The 12,765-nt window shown below is 46.8% G+C and overlaps 1 protein-coding gene across 1 annotated transcript in view; it reads left to right on the top strand.

Moving 5' to 3' along the window:
• LOC110538818 (ras-related protein Rab-26-like) overlaps nt 1-12,765 on the top strand; it is a 120,692-nt gene that overhangs the window by 45,220 nt on the left and 62,707 nt on the right. The window contains exons 3-5 of the mRNA XM_036939137.1: nt 1,509-1,550; nt 4,674-4,740; nt 7,199-7,251. Of these exons, the coding sequence (XP_036795032.1) occupies nt 1,509-1,550; nt 4,674-4,740; nt 7,199-7,251 (162 nt within the window). The remainder of the gene's footprint in view (nt 1-1,508; nt 1,551-4,673; nt 4,741-7,198; nt 7,252-12,765) is intronic.

Genomic DNA, 12,765 nt, shown 5'->3' with positions numbered 1-12,765 from the left:
AGGAGGAGAACGAGATGAGGAGAAGGAGGAGAACAAGGGGAGAGGAGACAGAGGAGAACAAGGGGAGAGGAGAAGGAGGAGAACAAGGGGAGAGCGGGGCGACGAGGAGATCCTCTGGAGGAACAGGCCAACGTTATTAACAAAGGGACCTGGAACACTGCATTATTGATGGAGGGAAGAGGAAGAGAGAAAGGAGAGGTGGACAGGTGGAGGATATTATGCCATCAGGAAGGAGAGAAGCGAAGGGAAGGATTTCTCCATCTCTCTTCCTGATTAGTCAAGTATGGGGAGAAGTTTCTCACACACTAGCTGCACGAACACATGGAGAGAGAGAATGTCATCTACATTTGATTTGGTTACCTAAGCTATTTAAGTACGGTGCATTTGGAAAGTATTCAGACCCCCTGACTTGTTCCACATTTTGTTACGTTACAGCCTTATTGTAAAATGTATTAAATAAAACATTTTCCTCTTCAATCTACACACATTACTCCATAATGACAGTGAAAATAGGTTTTTAGAAATTTTATCAAATGTTTGAAAATACATAAGTATTCAAACTCTTTGCTATGAGACATGAAATTGAGCTCAGGTTCATCCTGTTTCCATAGATCATGCTTGAGATATTTCTACAACTTGATTTGAGTCCATATGTGGTAAATTCAGTTGATTGGACATGATTTGGAAAGGCACACACCTGTCTATATAAGGTCCCACAGTTAACAGTGCATTTCAGAGCAAATACCAAGCCATGTGGCCAAACTGAGCAATCGGGGGAGAAGGGACTTGGTCAGGGAGGTGACCAAGAACCCGATGGTCTGACAGAGCTCCAGAGTTATTTTCTGGAGATGGGAGAACCTTCTGGAAAGACAACCATCTCTGCAGCGCTCCACCAATCAGGCCTTTATGGTAGAGTGGCTAGATGGAAGCCACTCCTCAGTAAAAGGCACCACAGACTGCTTGGAGTTAAAGGACTCTCAGACCATGAGAAACAAGATTCTCTGGTCTGATGAAACCAAGATTGAACTCTTTGGCCTGAATGCCAAGCGTTACATCTGGAGGAAACCTGGCACCATCCCTACGGTGAAGCATAGTGGTTGCAGCATCATGCTGTAGAGATGTTTTTCAGTGGCAGGGACTGATGCTCCCCATCCAACCTGACAGAGCTTGAGAATGGGAGAATCTGCCCAAATACAGGTGTGCCAAGCTTGTATCGTCATACCCAAGAAGACTCTAAACTGTAATCGCTGCCCACAGTGCTTCAACAAAGTACTGAGTAAAGGGTCTGAATAATTAATTTGCAAAAATGTCAAGAATCCAGTTTTTGCTTCGTCATTATGGGGTACAGTATTGTGTGTAGATTGATGAGGGGAAATAACAATTTAATATATTTTAGAACATGGCTGTAACGTAACAAAATGTGGAAAAATTGAAGGGTTCTGAATACTTTCCGAATGCACTGTATGCCTCATTAATGACATTCATGTGTTCCTGCTTTCCTTTTCCAGAATAAAGTGATGAACATTGACAGACTGAAGGTGAAGCTTCAGGTAAGAGCCTTATAATGGATTATATAATCTGTCCTTATTTCTCAATCCTGCCCAACTATACAGCCCCTGTTACCCCATCAGGCGTGGTGTGTGTGTGTGTGTGTGTGTGTGTGTGTGCCCCATCTCTCCTACAGTGATGTATCAGGGTTATCACCACAAATTAATTGCACAACCTAACCTAATTGCCTAAATAACTAATAAAAACAATTCAGATTCAGTAGTTATATCTCTGTGAATCTTCTACAGTAAGCCCAATGTTCTCATGACCCCAGTCACTCACTGCAGAGGCTCTCTGTTTCTCTGTCTGTGTCTTTCTCTTTCCCTCTCTTTTTCCCTCTCTCTCTCTCTCCCTCTCCATCCCTTTCCATCTCTCTCCCTTTCCCTCTGTCTCTCCCTCTCTCATCCTCCTCTCTCTTTCTCAATTAACTTTAAGAAGCGTTATTGGCATGGGAAACATATGTTTACATTGCCAAAGCCAGTACATTGGATTTGTTTTTTGTTTTGTGGGCAGTGTGCACATAGCCTGTCTTCTCTTGAGAGCCAGGCCTGCCTTTGGCGGCCTTTCTCAATAGCAAGGCTATGTTCACTGAGTCTGCACATAGTCAACGATTTAGTTTATATTCATGTTTATACCACTAGTTTATATTCATGAGTAGAAGCCTTTAGTACCTGTATGATGGGGGTGGGATGGAAACAGAAAGTAAGAGGGAGAGAAGGAAAGAAAAACACTACTCAACTGAAAACTCATATACACAGAGCCAGCCACCGTGTATTGAAATTCCACTGCACACAAAGAATCACTTTTAAAATGTAATTCATTATAAACCAACATGAGGGTCGAGGGATGCCAACACCTAGTAAACAAACCCCTGGACTGGAGACCTGTTGTGATGGTAGCCCCTGGGGGGGTACCAGTGGTGAGGTAATGGGGGACAGTACCAGTGGTGAGCTAATGGGGGGGGCAGTACCAGTGGTGAGGTAATGGGGGGGGCAGTACCGGTGGTGAGCTAATGGGTGGGGGGGGGGGGGGGGGGGGGGGCAGTACCAGTGGTGAGCTAATGGGGGGGGGCAGTACCAGTGGTGAGGTAATGGGGGGGCAGTACCAGTGGTGAGCTAATGGGTGGGGGGGGGGGGGGCAGTACCAGTGGTGAGGTAATGGGGGGGGGGCAGTACCAGTGGTGAGGTAATGGGGGACAGTACCAGTGGTGAGGTAATGGGGGACAGTACCAGTGGTGAGGTAATGGGGGGGGCAGTACCAGTGGTGAGCTAATGGGTGGGGGGGCAGAACCAGTGGTGAGGTAATGGGGGGGCAGTACCAGTGGTGAGGTAATGGGGGGGGCAGAACCAGTGGTGAGGTAATGGGGGGGGCAGTACCAGTGGTGAGCTAATGGGGGGGGCAGTACCAGTGGTGAGGTAATGGGTGGGGGCAGTACCAGTGGTGAGCTAATGGGGGGGGCAGTACCAGTGGTGAGGTAATGGGGGGGGCAGTACCAGTGGTGAGCTAATGGGGGGGGCAGTACCAGTGGTGAGGTAATGGGTGGGGGCAGTACCAGTGGTGAGCTAATGGGGGGGGCAGTACCAGTGGTGAGGTAATGGGGGGGGCAGAACCAGTGGTGAGGTAATGGGGGGGGCAGTACCAGTGGTGAGCTAATGGGGGGGGCAGTACCAGTGGTGAGGTAATGGGTGGGGGCAGTACCAGTGGTGAGCTAATGGGGGGGGCAGTACCAGTGGTGAGGTAATGGGTGGGGGCAGTACCAGTGGTGAGGTAATGGGGGGGCAGTACCAGTGGTGAGGTAATGGGGGGGGGCAGTACCAGTGGTGAGGTAATGGGTGGGGGCAGTACCAGTGGTGAGGTAATGGGGGGGGCAGTACCAGTGGTGAGGTAATGGGGGGGGCAGTACCAGTGGTGAGGTAATGGGGGGGGCAGTACCAGTGGTGAGCTAATGGGGGGGGCAGTACCAGTGGTGAGGTAATGGGTGGGGGCAGTACCAGTGGTGAGGTAATGGGGGGGGCAGTACCAGTGGTGAGGTAATGGGGGGGGCAGTACCAGTGGTGAGCTAATGGGGGGGGGCAGTACCAGTGGTGAGGTAATGGGTGGGGGCAGTACCAGTGGTGAGGTAATGGGGGGGGCAGTACCAGTGGTGAGGTAATGGGGGGGGCAGTACCAGTGGTGAGCTAATGGGGGGGGGGCAGTACCAGTGGTGAGGTAATGGGGGGGGGGCAGTACCAGTGGTGAGGTAATGGGGGGGCAGTACCAGTGGTGAGGTAATGGGGGGGGGCAGTACCAGTGGTGAGGTAATGGGGGGGCAGTACCAGTGGTGAGGTAATGGGGGGGGGGGGCAGTACCAGTGGTGAGGTAATGGGGGGGGGGGGGGGGGCAGTACCAGTGGTGAGGTAATGGGGGGGCAGTACCAGTGGTGAGGTAATGGGGGGGGGGGGGGGGGCAGTACCAGTGGTGAGGTAATGGGGGGGCAGTACCAGTGGTGAGGTAATGGAGGGGGGGGGGGGCAGTACCAGTGGTGAGGTAATGGGGGGGGCAGTACCAGTGGTGAGGTAATGGGGGGGGCAGTACCAGTGGTGAGGTAATGGAGGACAGTAGCAAATGCTGGAGGAGATTGAGAGGCATAATTAGGAGAAATTCCACAGAGGTTGGACTAATGGGGTGACAGGGCAGAGGCAACCACTAGTTTATATTCATGAGTATGACCTGATGCCTTATGCCCGCTTCACCTACCTGCACAGCATGCTGGGAAGTCACTAAGACTCCATATTCATTATCAAGCTTTCCCCCCAGTTTGAATCCAAGTTCGAAACGTTCCTAACATCAATTCTAAATTGGTCCTCTACCCCCTAGCCCCAACCCCCTACTTTAAGTTAAGTGAGAGCGACAGTGAATGCCATTTCAATTTTTGTTTGTGAGACTTTAATAAATCTATGTCTTACCTCAAATAAGTTTTATGTAAAGCAATGAAACAGTGGTAGTGAAATGATTCATTCCTATAGAGGTGAATCCTAACTTCCCATTGACATCAATGCAACATCACTGAGAACTTAGAATGCACCCCAATAGGACATTATACATTTACCTTTAATAATTCTCCTTCTTCTTTCTTCTTTCTCCAGATCTGGGACACAGCTGGACAGGAGCGTTTCCGCAGCGTCACACACGCCTACTACCGTGACGCCAATGGTGAGACAGACACACACACACTTCCTCTTTTTACTCTCTCACACCCAGACAAACACACTTGTGTGATTCTGTCTCAATACCGCTACAGCTGCTGTGGTGACAGAAACCAGAGGGATTCTCTCACTCATTAAGAAACGAGCTGCATTATACATTACTTAAAGTGCTGCTTAGTATGCTGAGTTTCATAACATTTAAATGCAGATTAGGATGATATGTAAATGAGCTGAATATAATGTATGGTTCACTGTTTACATGTCTGTGAGAATGCAATTTGATTATTACCATTTGTCTTGAATGCGTGACTGTCTAAAAAAAAATATTTTTTTATTCTGGATGGGTGAGTGGATGGATAGGTGGGTGGGTGGATGGATGGATGGGTGGGTGGGTGGGTGGATAAGTTGGTCGGTGGGTGGATGGATAGATGGGTGGGTGTGTGTATGGGTGGATGGGTGGGTTGGTGGGTGGGTGGATGGGTTGGTGGGTGGGTGGATGGATGGGCCGGTGGGTGGATGAGTTAATGGGTGGATAGATGGGTGGGTGGGGGGACAGATGGGTGGGTTAGTGGGTGGGTGGGTGGGTTGGTGGGTGGGTGGATGGATGGGCTGGTGGGTGGATGGGTTAATGGGTGGATAGATGGGTGGGTGGGGGGATAGATGGGTGGATGGATGGGTGGGTGGGTGGATGGGTGGGTTAGTGGGTGGGTGGTTTAGTAGGTGGGTGGATAGATGGGCCAGTGGATGGGTGGGTGGGTGGGTGGGTGGGTGGGTGGGTGGGTGGGTGGGTGGGTGGGTGGATGGATGGATGGATGGATAGATGGGTCGGTGGGTGGGTGGATAAGTTGGTCGGTGGGTGGATGGATAGATGGGTGGGTGTGTGTATGGGTGGATGGGTGGGTTGGTGGGTGGGTGGATGGGTTGGTGGGTGGGTCGATGGATGGGCCGGTGGGTGGATGAGTTAATGGGTGGATAGATGGGTGGGTGGGGGGACAGATGGGTGGGTTGGTGGGTGGGTGGGTGGGTTGGTGGGTGGGTGGATGGATGGGCCGGTGGGTGGATGGGTTAATGGGTGGATAGATGGGTGGGTGGGGGGATAGATGGGTGACAACCCTGACAACTGGGAAATGTATACATTCAGAGATACTGTTATGTTGTTATACTGTCTTTCATGAGTATAACAACAACGCTGTAGAGCGGACCCACTGTAACCTGATCCTTCTGATTCTCATCTCTACCTCCATCTCTCTCTTCTCAACTCTACCTCCATCTCTCTCTTCTCAACTCTACCTCCATCTCTCCCCATCTCTCTCTTCTCAACTCTACCTCCATCTCTCTCCACCTCTCTCTTCTCAACTCTACCTCCATCTCTCCCCATCTCTCTCTTCTCAACACTACCTCCATCTCTCTCCTTCTCTCTCTTCTCAACTCTACCTCCATCTCTCTCCATCTCTCTCTTCTCAACTCTACCTCCATCTCTCTCCATCTCTCTCTTCTCAACTCTACCTCCATCTCTCTCTTCTCAACTCTACCTCCATCTCTCTCCATCTCTCTCTTCTCAACTCTACCTCCATCTCTCTCCATCTCTCTCTTCTCAACTCTACCTCCATCTCTCTCCATCTCTCTATTCTCAACTCTACCTCCATCTCTCTCTTCTCAACTCTACCTCCATCTCTCTCTTCTCATCTCTACCTCCATCTCTTACCTTCTCAACTCTACCTCCATCTCTTACCTTCTCAACTCTACCTCCATCTCTTACCTTCTCAACTCTACCTCCATCTCTTACCTTCTCAACTCTACCTCCATCTCTTACCTTCTCAACTCTCCACCTACCTCCAGGTGTTGTCTGAATCAGTTTAATATCACACTGTCTGGTAACTAATGATCACAGTGGCTGGATCATTTTAATGGGTAGCGATCTATCACACTGTCTGGATCAGTTTAATGGGTTGCGATCTATCACACTGTCTGGATCAGTTTAATGGGTAGCGATCTATCACACTGTCTGTGGATCATCTATCATATAAACAGGAGCATGTGATATGTTTGTTAGGTCTTTTGAAATATGTATTATGTAAGAATTGCTTGTCATAAATGATATATCTGAAAAGGAATGTTTACACAATTCTAGGCCTTGTCCTCTCTGAGCCTGGGCAGGCTCACTGGCTGTGTAGGGCAGGCCTGTCTTAATCAGGCCCGCAGAGAGCAAGAAGGAGAATTTACTGTATTATGTGCCCTCCTCAATAAAAATGAATAAAGGAACTCAGTCAACCGTGAACTAATTGGGAAGCCACAGGTCCAAGAGGCTAAGCCTAAAGGACAAGGAACGTTAGCCAGTAATTAGTTTCAAATGAACTCTTCGTTGTCAATGGGTTCTGCCAGGCCTGCTACTTCACTAACATTTACTTATGCTCTCTCCCACTTCTTCTCTCTCTCTATCTTCCTCGCTCCCATCTCTCTCTCAGCTCTCCTGCTGCTGTATGACGTGACCAACAGAACATCTTTTGACAACATCAAGGTAGGACTCTCCATTTATCTTCTTTTCTCTTCCCCCCTCTTTTTTTGGTTCTAATAAGCCCTGAAAATAGCCTGTAATAAGCTGACATAAGAGTGCTTTCATGGAACCTATTTGGCTAATTATTGTGTTAGAAGCTTTCTAAGTGACTTGGAGGTCTGTTTGATAATGGAGAAAATATGTCTGTCTCTCAAGTGTCATTTTGTAACAAAGCCATAACAGTGTAATGATATATCATTATATTGCGCGTGTGAGGGATGTAAGATCCTGTCATTTCTTTATCTGCTGCTGCTGCACCTGTCAGCAATAGGGAGGGAGGGAGAGGGGGAGAGATTGTACCCCTGTGTGTGTGATTGACAGTGTAGATTTAGCCCTTGGGGGTGCTGTTAGTCCCGGCTGTCTGTGTGACTCTGTATCCCTATAGGCTGCCTCAAGGACCATTCCTCTGTCTGTCTTTCTGTCCGTCCGTCTCCCAGCCTGCCTATCTCTCGCTCTCCTCATCACCAGAGCTCTCAGAGGAGCCTCTAACAGTGCTGATGGCCACTGAATGGATGTGACTCACAGGGCGCGTTTCTGTCACTGTGGTGTTGCCTCAGACCTGTGATTAGTGATTCTACGAGATGGAAACGTCAGGTGTTGTTCTGTCTACTCACCACATACCTTGTGCTATTAATTTCAAGTTTGATGTTTTTTCTAACGTCAAAGGTTTTTAGGAAGCCTTTGCAATTTTCTGAAAAGATATGGTAAAGTTTTACACCAAAGCATCAACACTTGTGGCAATCATTGGTACATTGATTTGTATTCATTGTTTCCCTTACACCTCATCAAATCAAATCAAATAAAATGTATTTATATAGCCCTTCGTACATCAGCTGATATCTCAAAGTGCTGTACAGAAACCCAGCCTAAAACCCCAAACAGCAAGCAATGCAGGTGTAGAAGCACGGTGGCTAGGAAAAACTCCCTAGAAAGGCCAAAACCTAGGAAGAAACCTAGAGAGGAACCAGGCTATGTGGGGTGGCCAGTCCTCTTCTGGCTGTGCCGGGTGGAGATTATAACAAAACATGGTCAAGATGTTCAAATGTTCATAAATGACCAGCATGGTCGAATAATAATAAGGCAGAATAGTTGAAACTGGAGCAGCAGCACAGTCAGGTGGACTGGGGACAGCAAGGAGTCATCATGTCAGGTATTCCTGGGGCATGGTCCTATGGCTCAGGTCCTCCGAGAGAGAGAAAGAAAGAGAGAATTAGAGAGAGCATATGTGGGATGGCCAGTCCTCTTCTGGCTGTGCCGGGTGGAGATTATAACAGAACATGGCCAAGATGTTCAAATGTTCATAAATGACCAGCATGGTCGAATGCCAATGAACCTCATGCCAATGAACTGGACCTGCTGCCTACCAGACCTGGGTTCAAATACTATTTGAAATAATAGTATTAATAAGATGTGTTTGATTGAGCTTGTCTGTTGCAATGGAACCAAAAGACATGTAAACCCCGCCCACCTGGTACTCCAGACAGGCAAAGGCAAACGCTCAAAGTATTTTAAAGATTTGAAATAGTATTTGAACCCAGGTATGCTGCGTACACTACATTACAGTACAAAGCCTAACTTGAGATGTGCACACTTAACTTAACCCCTTAGAGTTGATTGACGCACTGTTGCATCAATTGCATAACAAAACAATCCCCATCAAAATATGTCAGTTTTAAGCTAGAGATATCAGTTTTTTTTGCATTGGATGTGTCTCAATCTGAGGTGAATGGTGGCAGAGCTAGAGTGGTGTTTGTCAGACCATGAGACATCCCAATAATCAGTCTTCTCACGTAAATGTCTGTAGCGTCCGACCGGTTTGACCTACAAACTAGGACCCCTCTATGGAAAGATGACTCATGAACATGATGTGTTCTCCAATTTTGCTCTATGACCCCCATAAGTGTCAGGAGTCTCGTCTGAAGTCGATATCGTCTGAAGTCCATGTGCCAACTTCTGTTTGCCAACTTCTGTTTGGCCCTCAACCATTTGGGCTACAAACTAATGGGACCCCACAAGTGTCACGGGACTCGTCTGAAGGTAACCGGTACCAGGTTTTTCTTAAACAATGGAAGTATGAAGGTAGATTTGTGCCTACCCCAAAAAAGGGGGTTAAATATGTGTAAAAAAATCTATAAAATGAAATATTTCCTGAGATTTGTTATATCTCGTAGATATAGGACATACACTTCAAACCTTTTTGCCGTTCATAAATGTGTTATTCAATGCGTAGTAAAGGCCAAAATCTATAATTTTCAAATAATTGTTTAATATTTATCATCATATATATACGTAAAGGGGTCCTAAAATTGAAAAATCTAATTGTGAAATAGTCCATATTATAACCATCCTAAAACAATTCCATATGTCAGCTTAGCACCCCTCTCCCCTCCAACGTCTTTGACTCTAAAGAAATTACATGTTAATCTTGCATTCATGCCAACGGAAGATTTGCTTGAAAACTCTATTTACATGTAAGTCCCTCAAGGTTGGATTTCAGGCCTGTTTTCATCTAATGTATTCAACTTAGATTAAACTGAACACAATGAGCAGGATGGGATGGCTGTAGCCAAGATATGTCTGTTAGCTCTGGATGAAGAATGGTTTGGCTTCCTCCTGGCAGCAACAGCAGGAACACTGGTCCCAGATAACAGGATGAAGAATGGCATAGATAAGAATTACCCAACCACTCACAAAGAAGACATTCATTATCTATGAGTTATGTGATTTATTGCATTGCAATCCAAGTCCCGTTTTTCTGGTGTATGAAGTAGGGTTCTAAAATGTCGGTATTTTTCCCACAATTCCCAGGTTTTACAGAATTCCAGGTAGGAGGATTATCCTCGCCTGATTCCAGGAATGTTTCAACCAGGACTCCTGGGAAGCCTGGACATTTTGGGAAAGAGTCATTTTGCAACCCCAGTGTGAATTAGATATGAAGGATTGTATAGTTCATACCAGTGGGATCTTACTGGTCAAAAGGACTACTATAAGATGGGTTTTATAGGCTTGTGTGCTGCTTGTATTTCTGTAGTGTCCCATGCCTCTGTTTGTGCCATCACTTGCTATAGCTTCATTAAAGGACTTTTCTTCAAAGGGCTTTCTTGATAACTTACATGGGAAGGCAAGTTGGTTCATAATGCCAATGCCATAATGCCAAAATTCCTTATTTTTATGACTCCATACCAACCTTTTCTCCAAGTGTTGTGAAAGGGTGTTTAGAATGGAACATGGGAAGAAATGTTCTATCATTTCTACAATGTGTGAACTTGTGTCAGAGCAGAACCATAGGCTGAGCCCTGAAAGTGAAGAAAGGAATGGAGTGGAATAGAGATGAAAGTAAGAGAAGTGCAGAGAGTTGGGAAGCAAGAGAGTGAGGGGATGAAGGGGGGAGGGTAGAGAGTGTGAGAGGAGAGAGAGAGATCCACATATGGTGTGATTACAGCAGGCTCATGCTTCACCCATTTTAACAGTTGTTTTGTTGTGTTGATGTTGAAGGGTAGGATTGCCTCATTTGTTAGAGCAAGACTTCCAATGCTTTCAGTGCTATGGGTATGTTATCAATGACATCTGCAAGTCGTTTACATCCTGCGTATATTATTAATCTAAAGCATTTCTCTTCCCACTATATAAAAAGGGAGAGGTTATTTAGCAGAAGCTTTTATACAAACTTACCCACAGACTGCGTACATGTTAGTATACGTATGTGATCCCACCAGGAATCAAACCCACAACCCTGGTGTTGCTAGTGCCACACTCTTATCAACTGAGCAACACAGGATCACATGTCTGTGTCCAGAATGATGTGCCAAACAACCCTGGTGTTGTTTCCACAAAGTTGTCTTTCTATACAACTGAGGGGGTGGTCATTCTTAACAGCCATGGGAGATGAGAGTCCTTTAGAAGAAGGGATTTAGAGAAGAGGGGACAGGGGGATAAAGAGAGAGTTGTTCTTATTATTGCCACTCACTTCAAGGAGAGAAATATGGTTTGGCCATCTGCCCACAGATGAGGACTATAAAGCCAGGTTCTCCTGGAGAGGCAGCTGTGTCTCACCCTCAATTACTGTCACTACCACTGGAAATGAGAGTGCGAGAGAAGCCATTCCATCTCTCCTCTTCCTTCTTCTCTACTCACCTCTCCTCTTTTTCTTTTCTCTTCCTCTCCTCTCCTCTCTTTCCATATCCTCTTTTCAGATCCCCTCCCTCTCCCATCTTCCCCTCCCTCTCCTCTCCTGTCTTCTCCTCCTCTCCTCTCCTCTCCCATCTACCCCTCCCTCTCCTCTCCTGTCTTCTCCTCCTCTCCTCTCCCATCTTCCCCTCCCTCTCCTCTCCTGTCTTATCCTCTCCCATCTTCCCCTCCCTCTCCTCTCCTGTCTTCTCCTCTCCCATCTAACCCTCCCTCTCCTCTCCTGTCTTCTCCTCCTCTCCTCTCCCATCTACCCCTCCTCCCTCTCCTCTCCTGTCTTCTCCTCCTCTCATCTCCCTTGCCTTGGCATCCTCATTCAGTCACTGAAGATTACAGCTGTGGTGACACACTGACGGGCTGCAGATGCCCAGCGGTGCTCCGCTGCCTAACGACCATAACGAGAGCTAATACATGTTAATTAATGCTAATGGTGATGAATACCAAAAACAGGCTGAGGAAGGAGATCCTCTATCCCCCTAACCTTCTATCGCCCCCATGCCATTATTCAGTCTAGCCCCAGATGACATTGGAGAGGCACACACATCAGAACCACAGGAGACTGAGAATGGCCAGTGGGAGAGCTACTGATCATGCACGGTGTCCTTCAAAACGAACTGACTTTAAACTGTGAGGGAGTGAATGTTATTTATAATAAGGATTACATGGAGAATACCGGACCTCTCTGAAATGAAAATGGATGGTCCTCCATTCAGCAATATATATTTGACCTAAACCCTCCCTGAACACTTGACAAATCCCTGAACACTTGATAAAAAAGCAAGTTACCTTCCCGTATACAACTAATAATAATTAAAACAATGTGGATAGCAGAGAACATGTCTACCGTTTACCCTCACTTCTTGGACAGACCAGAGCCTTAGATATGCAGTATTGGAAACTGTCCTTTGTTTTGCAACCATTACATGGCAACGCAGGAATTTAGATATTATTTTCTAGTGTACAGGGCTGCAGGACAGAAGGTTGTGGGTTCGCAGACCACCGTGGACAAGAGTAGGGGGGGAAAGACGGTAGGTAAAATGGGTAAATCACTGAGGAAGCCAAGCCAGTAAAACATCCATATTTCACCCTATGTTGTGATGCTCATCTATTCATTTATACGCCACCGTGATATACAATAAGGCCATGACAACAGAAAGACAACAGTCCCAGTGGCGGAATAAATTCAACTACACATATGTTTGTTTCATCACAAAACCGGAGAGAAACGTCTGTCAGGTGAGGTCCACAAAGCAAATATTGATTTCTGTGCGAGTACGTTCGCAAGTACATTTT

This window comes from Oncorhynchus mykiss, chromosome 12, assembly GCF_013265735.2.
Source record: "Oncorhynchus mykiss isolate Arlee chromosome 12, USDA_OmykA_1.1, whole genome shotgun sequence".
NCBI lineage: Eukaryota > Metazoa > Chordata > Actinopteri > Salmoniformes > Salmonidae > Oncorhynchus > Oncorhynchus mykiss.
The sequence above is the reverse complement of the archived record's forward strand: the minus strand, read 5'-3'. Positions and strand labels throughout refer to the sequence as shown.